The 15,355-nt window shown below is 37.3% G+C and overlaps 2 protein-coding genes and 1 long non-coding RNA gene across 6 annotated transcripts in view; 1 reads left to right on the forward strand and 2 right to left on the reverse strand.

Moving 5' to 3' along the window:
- Positions 1–15,355, reverse strand: part of LOC108649650 (uncharacterized) — a 203,819-nt gene that overhangs the window by 86,967 nt on the left and 101,497 nt on the right. The window lies entirely within an intron of this gene.
- LOC149091602 (uncharacterized) lies at positions 1,955–2,756 on the reverse strand. Its single transcript, XR_016196569.1, has 2 exons — positions 2,659–2,756; positions 1,955–2,105 (listed from the first exon to the last, which is right to left on the reverse strand). It is a non-coding gene; the product is annotated as an uncharacterized LOC149091602 (long non-coding RNA).
- qtc (GRIP domain-containing protein quick-to-court) lies at positions 2,676–15,015 on the forward strand. 4 transcript variants are annotated; one of them, XM_018098615.3, is made up of 7 exons: positions 2,676–3,800; positions 9,803–10,167; positions 10,597–11,485; positions 11,810–11,908; positions 12,704–12,796; positions 14,262–14,461; positions 14,549–15,015. In XM_018098615.3, the coding sequence occupies exons 1-7, from the start codon at positions 2,676–2,678 to the stop codon at positions 14,667–14,669; spliced, it is 2,892 nt and encodes a 963-aa protein (XP_017954104.2). In that variant the 3' UTR covers positions 14,670–15,015. The 4 variants fall into 4 exon arrangements, with proteins under 4 accessions (XP_017954104.2, XP_089114539.1, XP_017954108.2 ...); XM_089258413.1 differs by having other exon boundaries at positions 14,262–15,015; XM_018098619.3 differs by lacking the exon at positions 12,704–12,796.

Here is a 15,355-nt window from a genome sequence, read left to right on the forward strand (position 1 = left end):
TCTGTATTATAGTTTTATAATTTATAATTTTTTTTACTATTTTTTTTAATAGTGTATATTGTGAATGAACTCTTTTGTTTCATTTCCCTGATCTACTCTTCTTTTTTCTGTTATTCGCTTAGTTTTATTTTTACCTAAAATTTTTTTTTATTTTCTACTGCATTTTTATTTTCTTTTATTTGTGGGCGTTTTTTCTCCAATTAACGCTGATTGCTATTTGTTTTTTGTAAGCTTACGCTTCAGTTCACATATCCCAAACTCAAACCTGACTTTTCGAAATTAATGTAAGAAGAAGACGAAAATACGAAAAACCCGCTATCTTCAAAGATTCAATCGAGATGCCAACACGTTGCACTCCATATCAAACAACGACCTTGTCTTGTCGTTGAGTTCAAAGAAATGCGTTGCCAAGCAATCAAATGCTATCGACATTAAAGCATAATACAATTACAGTAGAGACTGGCTAGCTAGTTGGTAAACATTTTAATAGAGATTTTGAAATTCCAAATCAATTAAAGTTTCTTTGAAAAGGAAAATTGGTTAAATTTTCGCACATATCGTATAAGAGCGTGCGTTCGTCTTAGGCCGTCTTCACTGTACGAGTAAAAACATGGCAGCAAACCAATTGAAAACGCTAACTAAAATTTTAAACCTTAACAATTTGTGTGTAGAAAATGAGTGAAAACTTTGCCACCGGGCATGACTGACTACGCGATGCACGTTCAGAAAATATATACCTAATGTAAATTATATATCTTAGTATTTGCAAAATCTTTTAGGCTACATACCTCCAAACTTAATACGCTAAGTCTTAAACTATGATAACATGATAAACCTAACTTTAAAACTGTGGAGGATAGTTGAGTTTGTCCTAATCTACGACGCCTATGAGACTACTCATATACATAGTAAAATGTATCTAGACAAATGCATGGATCTATGGAAGGTTCTATAAATAAGAATATAGAGCTCTATAAAGGTGTTTATAGATTTGTTTAATTTGATTAGATGTCCAAGTCTGTCTGAGACATATACTCTATATCTAACTATCTCCATTTTGAACTATCTATAGATATATACATACATATACAATGTACATACATACCTATGTAGATCTCTAATTACTGCTTTGACTTCAAGCAGACAGCTGAAAATTGCCCAAAACCTATATACTCCCTTCATTTCCTGGCCGCGTATACAAAACAAAGGTAAAAACACGTTTGTTCAGCTGTGAAATTGACCTTCTATGGCCCTTGTTGGTGTCGTGGTTGCCGTTGCAGTTGTCAGTCAGCGAAAGATATAAGCGGAAATAATTAAATGTAATCGCTGGAGAAATGCTGTGAGCCGAACTGGAGCGACAGCTAATAGATCCCAGACACTAAGACTAAATCCACTTAATAGAGATTTAAATGGTCGCACTGCACCAATTAGTCTGAAGTGTATTGGTTTTTTAGATCAATATAATTTAACCATTCTTAAAGCGTTTTTAAAGTGAACATTTTTATTTACGCTCTTTCATTTTCAATTTCATTATCGCTTTATCATAATTCTGCCGTTTATTGAAGGAAATGAAGCGAGTATATTGGGTTCTGTGCATGGGTTGTGAGCCCTGAAAAATGGAAAACCATTTATACATTGATTTGGATTAGCTTTGGATTGAAGTTTTAATATCTCACTTTGAAAATATATTTAAAGATTTTACACAGATATTCCCTTGTTATGGAATGGGAGTTTTTTCTTCTTTTGGCCACAGTCGAAGAGTCTTATATCAAATATCTGCAAGTTTCCACAGAATGTTGCAACGAATGTTGAGCGATTGCAAAGTGTTTTCTAAGCGTGCGGCAAATGTTTCCCACACAGATCGCATTTCAATGTGATATATGCTCTACAAAGAAGAAACTCTAAAAGTGTACAAAAAAATTAGAACAGTTTTGTTTTTCGAATTTCAGCTTGCTGCAAATTAACTTTGACTTTTCACTCAAATTTAGTTGAAGTCAACGGAAAATGAGACGGAGAAATCAGTTTTCCAAACATCTACATAAAACATTAAGTATAAATTATATATATTTATTTTGTTTTAATTTCAAAGAAACGTAGATAAGTAACTTTTCCGTTGGGGCAGACCCAATGGGCTAGGCTGGGGCAATTTGTACAGTGTCTGCAAATGCGTGTGCACAGCTGGTTATGGATAAGCCATTGGCCTTGAGCTTTGACGTAACTAGAACAAAGCTGCATAGCCATAGATGTATATGTATACATTTTATATGTATATATACATATATTTATAGCTAAGACACCAACCAGATGAGCAAATTACAGCAACAAAAATAATGGGAATTTCATGATTTGCCGCCAAAATCCGAGTGCAACATGCAAGCGCATCTCCGATTTCACTTTCTATGGCACATGTAGGGGGGAGAGAGGGGGGGGGGGGTGTTACTTGGAGGGTTGCCAATTGGCCATATTTGCTCATTAATTTGTTTTCCAGCCATAGAAAGTTTTTAATTACGCGCGAGTGTTTAAGATAATGAAGCATTTAAAACGGTTGCTCAAATTTGTTTTTGTTTTTTTTTTCTACTTTTTGAAAGTGCAGCAGCAACAATTGCATTAATTTGCATTATTATAATTTCACTTTTTGTTTTCTATTTACAGCCACACAGTAGCAGCGTTCAGCGATGACGTCGTTGCTGCCTCCAGAAACCTCAGCAATGGAGCCAAAGGAGCAGCCAACAGCAGGAGCTGCAGCAGCAGGAGCAGCTGAACCTGCAACAGAGACAATCAAGTCAAAAGCAGCAGCAACTGTAGATGCAGACACAGCAACAACTTCAGTGGAAGCAGTTAGAACAACAACAATAGCAGCAGCAGCAGTAGACACAGCAGCAACAGAAGCTACAGCAGCAGCAGCAACAGCAGCAGCAGTTAAAGCAGAAGCTACAACAACGAGAGCAACAGCAACTTTACCTAGTGCAACAGCAACAGTAGCAGGAGCAACTGCAGGAACAATAATACCAGCAGCAACAGAAGCTGCAGCAACAGAAGCTGCAGCAACAGCAGCAGCAGCAGCAGCTTTACCTAGTGCAGTAGCAACAGCAACAGTTGCAGGAGTAACAACAGTGACAATAATACCAGCAGCAACAGCAGTTGCACCGCCAACAACAATAGTAAAAGAAGATTCAGCAACAGCAAACACAACAAAAGCAACAGCAGCACCAGTAGCAGTTACACCTAGAACAACAATAACAACAATAGCAACAGAAGAAGCAGCAGCAGTAGCAGAGGACGAAGCAGCAGTTGCAGTTACATCAACAACACGAAAAGCGCCAGCAAATGCAGCAACACCCACAACAATAACGGCATCCACACGCGTACCGCAAGCAAGCAGCGCTGCCCCTGTTGTTCCATTTCGTCGTTCCGCTTCTATGCGCTTGCGCGGCACAAAAGGCACAGGCAACGCTGCCGCTGCCGCTGTCGCTGCCACTGCTGCTGCTGGTGCTGCTGCTGCTGCCGGCGTAGGCCACCACAGTACGCGCGCTCATCTCGACGGCAGCACAACGAACGGCAGCAGCAGCAAACCGTTATCCGGCGAAAAAATTGCAAAATTCGCGCATTATCGCAGCTGGAGCAATTTGGGACAGCGTAAAGCGGGCAAAGCGGAAGCAGAGGCAACGGCTACGGCAACTGGAACGGCAACGCCTTCCCAATTGGATGAGACTCGGTTTAATGCATTCTGTTTGGCCTTAACAGAGCAGCCAGCCGAGCTGCAATTCTTGGCCAATATGGAAGCCAAGTCGCGTAATATGGTGAGTAGCTTTGCTAACTTCAATATCTATTTCCGCTGTGGGTGGCACACATTTCGCTATCGATTAGTTTGCCCGTAAACCGCCCCCGTCTGCATTTCCTACTGCTTGACCTATGAAACGCAGAAAGTACAAAAACCTGGACACAGGAAAAAAAAAAAAAAGAAAAAACCCGCCCCCAACAATTGCGTACGTAAGCGACGTCAAAGGCTTTTCGTATACGATTCGTTGCTCTTCTTCATTACGAAACGTGAGGACAACCCTGTGTAAGCGTGTGTGGGGGTGTGCGTGTGTGTGTGTGTGTGTGTGTGAGGCATAACAGCCCCGCATTTGCATATTAAATGCTTTAAAGCGGGTCGATACGAACTGTTGGCACATTTATAATTTAAGCACTTCAACATAACTCAAAGTGTGCCTAAGCTCTATTCCAGATTATTGTGGTGGTTATTTATATATGTATGCATACAGAATGTCTTATAGGGGCTTTCTAGCTAAATATACGCAATATGTGTATGCATGTAGATAAATATATTGAAGCTTACTGAATGAAGTTGACAAAATGAAGGATAAATAGGCGAGTTCGACAAAGTTTTTAGGACTAGGATATGGAATCCATTTTATACATATGTACATATATACATCTATCCTTAACTACCCTGCTAGGAGATTTAACTGAAATTTTAGTTTACATCATGTTTAGCTGTATAAAATGTGAACGAAAGAGCGTTTAATACCTTCTACCTTGGCCTAAACAAAGTTTAGCAGTTCAATAGAGTTACATATATCACAAACTAACAATACGGTATTGGTTCGTATAGCCAAAGTATAGTATGGAATCGAAAATAATCTTTCATCGCTTTGTACAGTATCAGATATAGGTTATAATATTATCGTATAGTATATTTTTAGCTCCAGAAATATAGTTTAGTGCACAGTATATATGTTCGCATATGTAAGAATAATATAGCACTAGGTCTAAAAGCAAAGCTTAGCAGAAATCAATATTTTATTGACTTAAACAATCTGCATATTAGATATATGGCAATGTCCACTATATGTAAGTACATAGAAAAAACTTATAAATAATATACAATTCTTTGACTTGAGGCTTCGAACTCAAATTCATTGATATTCATATTCATAAATCGTATTTATAATGCAACCTAGATGTACCACAATAATTATCGTATTATTGATTTAATTACAATTACTTTGTGGCCACTTAATCACTGTACATAAATATATAAGTAGCTTAAATTAATAATCAATCGGTTTTACACACATACTTAATTACCTAACAATCGCATTAAAACTGTACATGTGCGCGACAGTTGAGCAGCCATTGTATTGGGCCAGTTACCTTCAAAGCTTTTGCAGTTTGGCAATCACCGTTGCTTGTTTGTATTTGTTTGTGTTTCGTTTAGTTCCCGTTTGCATAAACAATGTGAGACGAAAAGGAAAAGTGCGCTAGCAGCTGTTTCAATTCCACTTCCGCTCAGTTTCATGTCGAAAAAAAAAGAAAATCAGCTGAGTTGGTCGTCCCACAAGGAAATGCAAGTGCACGGCGCAGCTTTTGCAAATATTGACAGGAACAGAAAGACACACACACACACACACACAGACATGCGCTCGTTTGCAGACGAGCTCGTCGAAGCTGACGTGCATGGACATGCATTTGCTTTTCAACCACCTGACCACATACACACACACACACGCACACACTCTCTCTCTCTCTCTCTTTGACTCTCTCTTCACTTCGCCTGTAGTTAAAATCTTAGCTGCCCGCTGGGAGGGTTCGTTTTGTTTTCACTTGTTGTTGCTGCTGTTCTCGGCTTCAACTGTTTTCATTTCTTGTTCGTGTTATTTTTTGGCATCTTCTTCATTTGGGTCTGACCCATGCGATTTGCGTTTCAGTTGATTTTTTATGCTCAACGCGAACGCGTGCAAAAGCAAAAGCTCTTCGCTCGTCCCTTTCCATTTCCATTTCGCGCTTTTCGCTTTGTTATTGCTCCATGGCAAATCATTTCGGACTTTCTGTGTAAATGTTTTAAGTATGTTGTGCCTGCGCTTACCGTTATGTTTCTGTTTATATTCGTGTAGCTGTGTCGCAGCAACGTCGCTGTCCATTCTCGTAGTTGTAATTTAGCGACAGCAGCTGGTGGAAAGGTTTTCGTACGGCTGTGCTTCGAAAATGTTAATAATAAATGAAAGGGGCACTATTAAGACACTCGCATTGCCTATAATTGCAGTTCGTTGGCCCTTTTGCATAAATTATCATTATTGATATTTGCTACTGTCGCTGTATGCGAAATTGTGTGTGTGTGTGTGTGTGTGTGTGCTTAAGCAAAATCTGAAAGGCAAATATTTAAAATTACCATCAGCTAGTGATTTTTCACGAATACAGGGAAATATTTAAACTGTCACCTAAGGAAAAAGTGTAAGCGAAGTGTAAATACAGGGAATACGTAAAACTGTTTGTCTCTGAGGCAAGCAGAAGGCTTCCTTCCTTCAGCTCATAAGCGAACTAGTAAAATCTTTCAAACGTTAGGGAATTTTTTAAATATTTTGTTGGCATGTTATATGTATTGAGTAATATTTAATATTTTATATAAAGTTTATATATTTACATTTTTTAAGTTTTCTTAAAATGTTGAACAAAAACTCCTTGAGTGTTTCTTTTAAAAAAATCGTAAATATAGAAAGTTCATCCTTTATAAAACTGTTATATAGGAGGTCCTATGCAGTTTTTAATAAAATATAATTTTTTTTATTTATTATAACTAAAAATTCCCTGAGATTCTAAAGGTACATGCTTATATAATACATTTCCTTTAAATACTATCACACTTCTTCGACGACCCTGAAAGCTGTGCCAAAAAAAAAAAAAAAAAAAAAAAAATCCATAAAAGTGCCGCAAAATTGAAATAATCTTGCTACATGTGAATATTTATATAGAAATAAATACATGCATACATACATATGTGTACACATGTATGCACTTAGCCAGAAAGCTATCTTGGCTGTTGGCCAAGTGGGTTATTTTGACCATTGTGGCAATTGCAACGACACAAATGCAGAAATGTTTCGCACACCTGAGCAGAGCTCAAATCAAAAGCATCGATTTTTCTAAGGAAGAAGCAGAGAAATGATATATGCAGGCCATATGAGAGTACATTGGTTGAATGGGTTGAATTGCTGGGACGTGACTGTAGTGGACCTTTAATTGAATAGTAAGACGACGCGATGTCAGCGAGTTAGTTGAGGGGAGGAAAAGTCGGTTATGAAGTGCGTAACCGTAGCATTTGGGACTATTTTCTTATAACAACATAACAACATTAGCCCAGTTAACGAACGGGTCAGTACACTGAGAGAAAACAGCGAGCAGTTCATATCTTGTTTATATCTATGTTTATGTTTATCTGTATCTGTATCTGTATATCTGTATCTGTATCTGTATCTATATCTATATCTATATCTATATCTATATCTATATCTATATCTATATCTATATCTATATCTATATCTATATCTATATCTATATCTATATCTATATCTATATCTATATCTATATCTATATCTATATCTATATCTATATCTATATCTATATCTATATCTATATCTATATCTATATCTATATCTATATCTATATCTATATCTATATCTATATCTATATCTATATCTATATCTATATCTATATCTATATCTATATCAATATCTATATCTATACCTATATCTATATCTATATCTATATCTATATCTATATCTATATCTATATCTATATCTGTATCTGTATCTGTATCTATCTCTAAAAGTATCTATATGTCTATAAATGGTTCCATATCTTTGCTTTTGTATCTGTATCCGTATTGCTTTCTGACTCTGCTTCCGTTACTAAATGAACTCTTTCTGCATCTATATCTACATAAGCGTGCAGCTCTATCTTCATCTTTATCTGAAGCTACACAGTTTAAACTCAAGCTGGCCTCTGCCGCATTTCCATCTTCTTCTCATTCAATGGCATTCTCAATGCACATTAATCAGCATTTTTTCTCACTGTGTAAGACTGCTCACACCTCTGAGCTTTGTTTTATGTTTTGTTGTATCTTGTCTTTTCTTTTTATGTTTTATTAAAGCAGCTGTGTGCTGTTAGCTCGTGCGTAAAGCTCATTGCGAGAATCTTTTGTGGAAGTACTACAAAAAAATAAAAAAGAATAAAAACAAATAAAAAATTATTTCCCAGTAGTTGAACAATTAAAATAGGGCAAGAAACTCATTAATGATGATTATGAAATATGCATGAGGAGCGTGCTCTGTACTACCTCCCTTTCTAACTGCCTCTAACCCGATTTGCGAGCCACTTTCTGTTGCAGTTGCAGTTGCAGTTGCATTTGGCCATTATCGCTGACAATCGCTGAAACGGCCCAATGACAAGTTGGCCCAGTCACTGTCCCGCCAGCTGGCGAAGGCGACACTCATTTCTAAATCACATTTCAATTCGCTATTTGGGCCAGTCGCAAAGTCACAAACTGCCAACTGAAGCGTTTTCTTCCCTCTCTCTCTCTCTCTCTGTCTTTCTTTTGCTCTGCTTGTTTCTCTTTTAAAGCTGTACCTGGAAATAGGGAAAAGGTCTTTACTTTCTGCATTATATCATCGCTGTTTGCATGCACGTAATATGCTTAAATGAAGCAGACTTGAGTCTGAAAGCAGCTTTCAGATAAATCACATGCACTGAACGCATTTCAAGTGGGGAAAATCTCCATTATTTGCATGCGCTTGATAAAAACCGATTTATAATTGAATATCTCTATAATATAGGTACATTACTCTGAATTGAAATGGAAGATATTTATAGCAATCGACGGGCTTTTAATGTACCTTTTCTCATATATTGTTGTACACTGTAAAAAGCTTCTGCTATCTACGGCATTCTACTCCAAATGCCTATGGACTAGGCATAATGTACCAAAGGCATGCAAAGTGTACCTATTCGAGTACATTCGTATACCAATTATATATTTTGATTATATATAGAACAGCTCTTTCAAAAAGCTACAACAGATAAACCTTTCTGAAAGAGGTTTTCACATTGATAGAGTTTATATTTATATAATTTGGAGCCTTAAGAAAATTATGCTCTTATAGCTAGTGTACCAAGAGAGAATTTGAAGTGTTTTTCGTGTGGTAAACGTGTGTAAATCGTGGGACTCAACCTAGGGGGAATTCCTAGGCAAAATAAGTCTAACTAAAATGGACTAAACTCGTATAAAATCTACTTATACCTTAATCTTTTATGGTACATATCTGTATTGATTGATTTGTTGGCCTTCGTGAGTAACTAGCATTAAATAGGGATTAGGCTTATATCAAATTCGTGCCAGCTTTCATAAAGCTAGGCCTGGCAGGTGTTCATTTCTCCCAAGCCAAACCACAACAGCTTAGAAAAAGGAAATGAAACAATGGGAAATTATTGGCATTTAGCACTAGGTTTAGGTTTATGCATTTATATATATATATATTATATATTTATATTATATATATAGTCTATATAATCGAGTCAAGACGCGCGACTAGGCAGCTAATTGACCACAAAAATGTGGCAGGGTAGCGGTTAATGTCTCTGTTTCAATTTGTTGTTGTTTTGGAATGGAAGGAATGCCACAATGAAAGTAAGCAAAGAAGAAGAAGAGGCAGAGAAATAAAAATCGACGGGTGTTTAAAATGTTTTGTATAATGTATAACAACAAATTGGTTTTGGGGCGTTACGGTAACTCTATCTTCAGCTACAGCTCCAGCTCTAGCTGTAGCTGTAGCACTAACTTCAGCCTCTTCTCGCTTCCCTTGCGGCTCGTTTCACGCTATCTTTTTTACGCGCTTTTTCGCGAACTATGCACGAGTGAGCATTCAATTGAGAGATTTGGCTTGGAGCAACCGCAGCGAGCGATTAGCAAAAGCAGCGAAAGCCAAATTAAGCAGTTTGTAGCTTCAACAACTATTTCCATTTGCAGTCTCTAAAGCTGAACGGCGGCAGTGCTGAGACAGCCACGTCCACGTCTACGTCCACACCAAAGACGCCGCAAACGCCGCTCAACGGAGCCCCATCCAATCACATCCATTGCAGCCGCTCGTCAAAGTCGCTGCTGAACAGGAAACACGACTCTCTGCCAGCATCGCTATCAGCGTCGGCTGTATCGGCATCAGCCGGAGGAAAACTCTCCACAGTGCCCGAGTCGAAGATCTCGCCGAGGACACCGCCAGTGACACCGGACTTGCCTAGCACCTATCTGGATGATGATCTAGACTCGATGTACTCATTTGCGACCACAACATCGGGTCGTTCGACCATGTCCTGCGAGCATCCCTATGTGGCCAGGTAAGCTTTAAAAATTATGGGGAAAATATTTAATGAATTTCCCTTATTATAGGGAAATTTTAATGTGATCTGGTCCAAAAGTTTTTTTGATAAAAATGCCTGAATATTTAAAAATCAATGGGGTAAAATATTAATAAAATTTTTCCCTTAATATAGGGAATTTGTAATGTAAATTGCCCTTAAACATAAGTTAAATTTTGGGATAAGAAATACCTGAATATTGAGTAATTTATTCGAGTAAAAATATATATGGCATAATATAGGGAAATTTGGGATCTGGACATTTCAAATATGATTTTTTATATTAGAGGGTAATTTTGGCATATAAAATATTAGTTTGCCTATCAGAAAAGAACTGGGAAAAATACAGATTCGAGATATATTATTTGCCAATTCAGACTGATGAAAAATTTCCCTTTTGCTTTGCAGAAATGGTACCACCTTTAGTGGACGCAAAATGAAGTACGTGGTGCACTGTTCGAACTATGCGGGCCAGGTGGGCTCCGATTATCTGACGCCCACGCAGCGGGCGCAGCGTCAGATACGTCGCCTGAAGGAGCTGTTGAGCATAGCGCGTCAGGATCTGGAGGCAAAGGATACGGAAATCTTGCGTTTAACGCGCGAAGTTGTGGAGCTGCGCCTATTCAAGGCCTCGCTGAGTTCGCCCGAGGAGCGTTCGGCCTCCTCGGATGCGGTAACGGTGCGCGAAGCCGAGCTGAAGACGTCCCAGGACGTCTCGCCCATTGTGGACATGGTGGATGAGGCCAAGTGCAGTCCGCGTCATCTGGCGCGCCAGCATCAGCAGTTGCAGGCGATGCAAATGTCCACTGAGATGCAGAGCTCGTATGCCGACTCGGGCCACTTCGAGGATCTGACCATGTCGTCGGTGCACTCGAAGGACTCGCAAACCCAAAGCGATACGCCCGACGAGGCGGCAGCCGAGGCCGAGGCCGCAGCGGAGGCGGAGGCAGCGGCCAGCCACCTGGAGAACTACGAACTGCAGCGCCAGGAGCTGATTCGCATGTACGAGCACCGCATCGAGGAGCTGATACGCACCCAGGACGGCGCCACGAGCGACCTGAAGCGTTCGCACAACGACAAGGTCGAGGCGCTGCTCCAGAAGCTGGCCGAGTGCAACACCCGATACTCGGACATTGTCCCGGACTACGAGCATGCCAAGCAGCGCATCCGCGAGCTGGAGAAGCAGCTCGAGGATCTGCAGCGCAAGCTGGTCGAGCACGAGGAGAAGCAGAACAAAATGTACTTGCATATGTATCAGCAGGGGCAGGAGGCGGAGCGCATTTCGCGCGCCGATCAGGTACAACGAAAACATTGTGAAGAGACTCCATATGGGAACATTGAGAATATGGGGAAATTTTAAGATTCCCTCTTTTAAATACTGGATTATTTAATGATAATACCTTATTATAGTCTTATCTTAGTGTGGGAAAATCCTTCCTTATATATAAGAAAATTATTAGAATATGGGGAAATTCAACTATTTACGAAATGTTGAAATATCCTTGCAGTTAGGGGAACCTAGTCAATATTAGAATATAGGGAAATGTATCTAGAAATGTTATATATACGTATATTTGTTCTAAATGACAATATTCTAATGTTCCATTCCACTGTTTCGCAGGCTATGGAACTGGCACAGCGACAGCCCGATAGCAAAGTCTCAATCAACGAGCTGCTGCATCAGCTGCAGAGCACGCAGGACGAGCTGGAGAATATACGCGTAAGATTCTTCAATATATTTCTAATATTATTTTCGGTTTTGTTTTGTGTGTTGCATTTTGTTGCATCATGAACTGAGCGACTCGTACAACACATTTCGTATACCACATTCGACATATAACAGCAACAACAACAACACCAACACACAATCAACATAAAACATTTGAGAACCATTTTAGGGCGTGTTCCATTTCAATTTGGCGCTTTGCCTGGCTGGAAAAGCTGCATTTAATTGAGATGCGCGTCGAGATTTCATTTTCGATTACATTTAGTTTAATTACAACATATATTTAAGCTTAAGTAACATAATTAATTACATCTCTTCTTTTTTTTTGGCAATATTCATGTCGAAGCATTAAATAAGCAACATTTGTTTTTGTTTCAATCACACCGACGTTTTTGTGTTTCTTTGATTTGTTGCGCTTGTTTCATCTAATGCCATTCCGTTCCGTTGCGTTCCGTTGCGTTGCGTGTTCAAGTAGAGCGAATTAAGTACAGTCACTACTTAGAGGATGAGTGCATGAAGTACAGTTGCCGCAAAAAGTCTTTAGTTTCCAATTTAACTATTATTTCCAATGCATGTTTTACAGTTATAACTTTTCTCTCTCTCTCTGTTTCTCTTAATATATATCTCTATAATAACTTTTTCTATTGAAAAATTGTTTACAAAAATGTTTAATTTAATTTTCTATATCTATCTATATATATTGTCGTATTACCGATAACGAAAAAAAAACAAAAAAAAAAACAATCGAATATCAATATCGAACAACAAAAATCGAAACTATTTTTGTAGGCATCAGAGTGTAGAATGAGGGAATGCGGCAGTAATCAAGCTCTCCTTACGGCAAAGGAGGCCATTTCATTGTGGGTACTTGGCGCGCGTAAGGTTTGTAATATTCCTAACAACAAAAACAACAACAACAATAATAATTTCCCTTCCCTTAACAATTTGTACCTAAATCCCCCCGAATTAGTTTCTTTAATTTATTTGCAAAATTTATGAGAAAAACTAAAATTATTTTTAATTTATTTTCACTTTACATTTTCATTTTCATTTCCATCTTCATTTTCTGATCATTGGCTAATGGAACATATTTTGGCAATTCATATTAAACCTAACCTCATTCACATTTGCGCCATTTCATCATGCGTGGTAAAGGTAAAAGGTAAATGGTAACAGGTGCGACTCTGGCGGGGGAACGAGTGGAATAGAACACGAAATGCAACAGCTGCTTCACTGAAATTTCGGTAGTTCACATTTTGTTTCCATGGGAAATATAGTAGAGTTCCTTCTATTGAGGTGGTGTTTACACTGGGACTCAGAAATCCCGTTTATTTTCTCTGAAAGCATGCAATTCAGGATATACTTCTCTAGTACTGTAAAGACCCCTTTCAGGGCGTACAGTGTTTCCACTGTAAGCATTTCATTCAGCTGTGGGATTCGGCAATACGTTTTGGTTGCCTTCACTTCAAAGAACATAAATGTTTTTTCTTTTAGTGGTAACAAGAGGTATGTTCTCTTCACACATGTACATATAATCTATAATAGTTTATTGCATAAACGAGGGTAGTCTAAAAACTATTGAAAGTATGTGTACATAACATTATGAAAATATAATTGTAAAACTATAAATTCAATTGAAAAGCAAATAAAAATAATTTAAAATAATATTTACATGCTCCATATTTTTTTTTTTTTTTTTTTTTTTTTTTTTTGTAATATTATATATATTTTTTTATTATTTATATTTATTTAAAAGAATAAATATAAAACCAAATATATATATTAATGATTATTGAAAATGTATCAAAATAAAATAACAGTTTTTAAGACTACCCTCTTTTATATTTACATAATTTAGAATATTAAACAATGCTAGTTTTGTTAGCTATTTCGTTGCTCTTGAGCAACAATTACTGAAAATTTACAGAAGTATAGCTATTAAAAACCCAGATTTGTATCCATTACTTAACATATTTAGCATGTATTTCTCATATAAAGTTCCCATACAGACCATAAACTCCAGAATCTATATAACATTTCCCAACCGCCCTGAATTCCTACCTCAAATATACTCTATGTTAAATGTTCATATATCATATCATATCATATATATATATAAACATATATATCTATATAGCACAGATGATTAAAAAAAAAGAATTTTATGTAAATATTATAATTATATATTTTTTTTAACCTAACCTCACACTTGATGTATATGTATTTGCTTAAGCTTTTATATGTTTACTAATACAAAGCGTTTCTTATGCACTCTCTCTTGCTCTCTCTCTCTCTCTCTCTCTCTCTCTCTCGCACACTCCACCGACTAACTCAATAATCTATATAGACGATCTATCGACGTCTGTTGGAGGCGCAAAAGAATCGCACCCGCGTCGATCCCGAAGTAACGCTGCAATTCCTGAAAAGCGCCATTTTCTATTTTCTAACGGACAAGGAGAACTCGCAGGGCCATCTGCAGGCAATCGAGAGCATTTTGGAGTTTACCGATGAGGAGAAGGCGAAGATAAATCACGCGCGATCTCCAAAGTAAATGTTCGTATATATATCTCTAGATATATATACCTATATATATTGAAATTTAGATTTTAATTTAACTTTTCATCCTTTTTGTAGAATTCGCAAAATAATGTTACATTTTTTTAGTGCAGCTAAATTCATTGTTTTGTGTCTTTGCTCAGTTCGCGAATTTATTTACAATTTTATTTTGTCATGTAAAATAATTTTGATAAATTAAAGACGTACCGTTATTTTTCGGCGGCAACAACGAAAAAATATTGTAAAAAAAAAAAAACAAACAAACACAGAAATGGAGAAAAAATATCGAAGCAAAATTTTAATAAGGCGCTTTTTATTTATACAATTCGTTTTAAGCATGATATGAGTACGTCCTATAGCAAATGCCCAGTGCATTATGAAAATAATATTTTAAATATATACTATTTTAATGGAAAACAAAAACGGATTTAGTTTTTGGTAGGCCCGATTTAACATTTCAAATTGGGCAAACAAGCAGAGTCATATATAGTTTTGATCGTGTTTCACAGTGATTTTATTCATTAATAAATGATAAATTAGTTAAAGCTGTTTTATTTTTTGTTGTGAGCAATAATAAAATAGGCTGCTTGTCAGAAGCCAACATTTTGAAAAGCGCGCTATAAAAATACAATCGATATTTGCCGACAGATTTGTTCTGCCCTTTTTTGCGTCAATAGGCGTGCTTTTGGACTCAGTGTGGTGAGTATCGATATGGGCTGTCGTAACAGCTGATTGGATCACTTTTATTAAATGTTATAAATAACAAAGAAAAGCAATTATTTCGTATTTCTATTGACAAACACTCATTGTAATTAAAATTGACTAGACCTAAGGTGACAACAATATGAACAATATGAATCATCATATGTGCCGTATGTAGCTTAT

Source organism: Drosophila navojoa, chromosome 3, assembly GCF_054131105.1.
Source record: "Drosophila navojoa isolate 15081-1374.11 chromosome 3, UAZ_NAV_1.0, whole genome shotgun sequence".
NCBI lineage: Eukaryota > Metazoa > Arthropoda > Insecta > Diptera > Drosophilidae > Drosophila > Drosophila navojoa.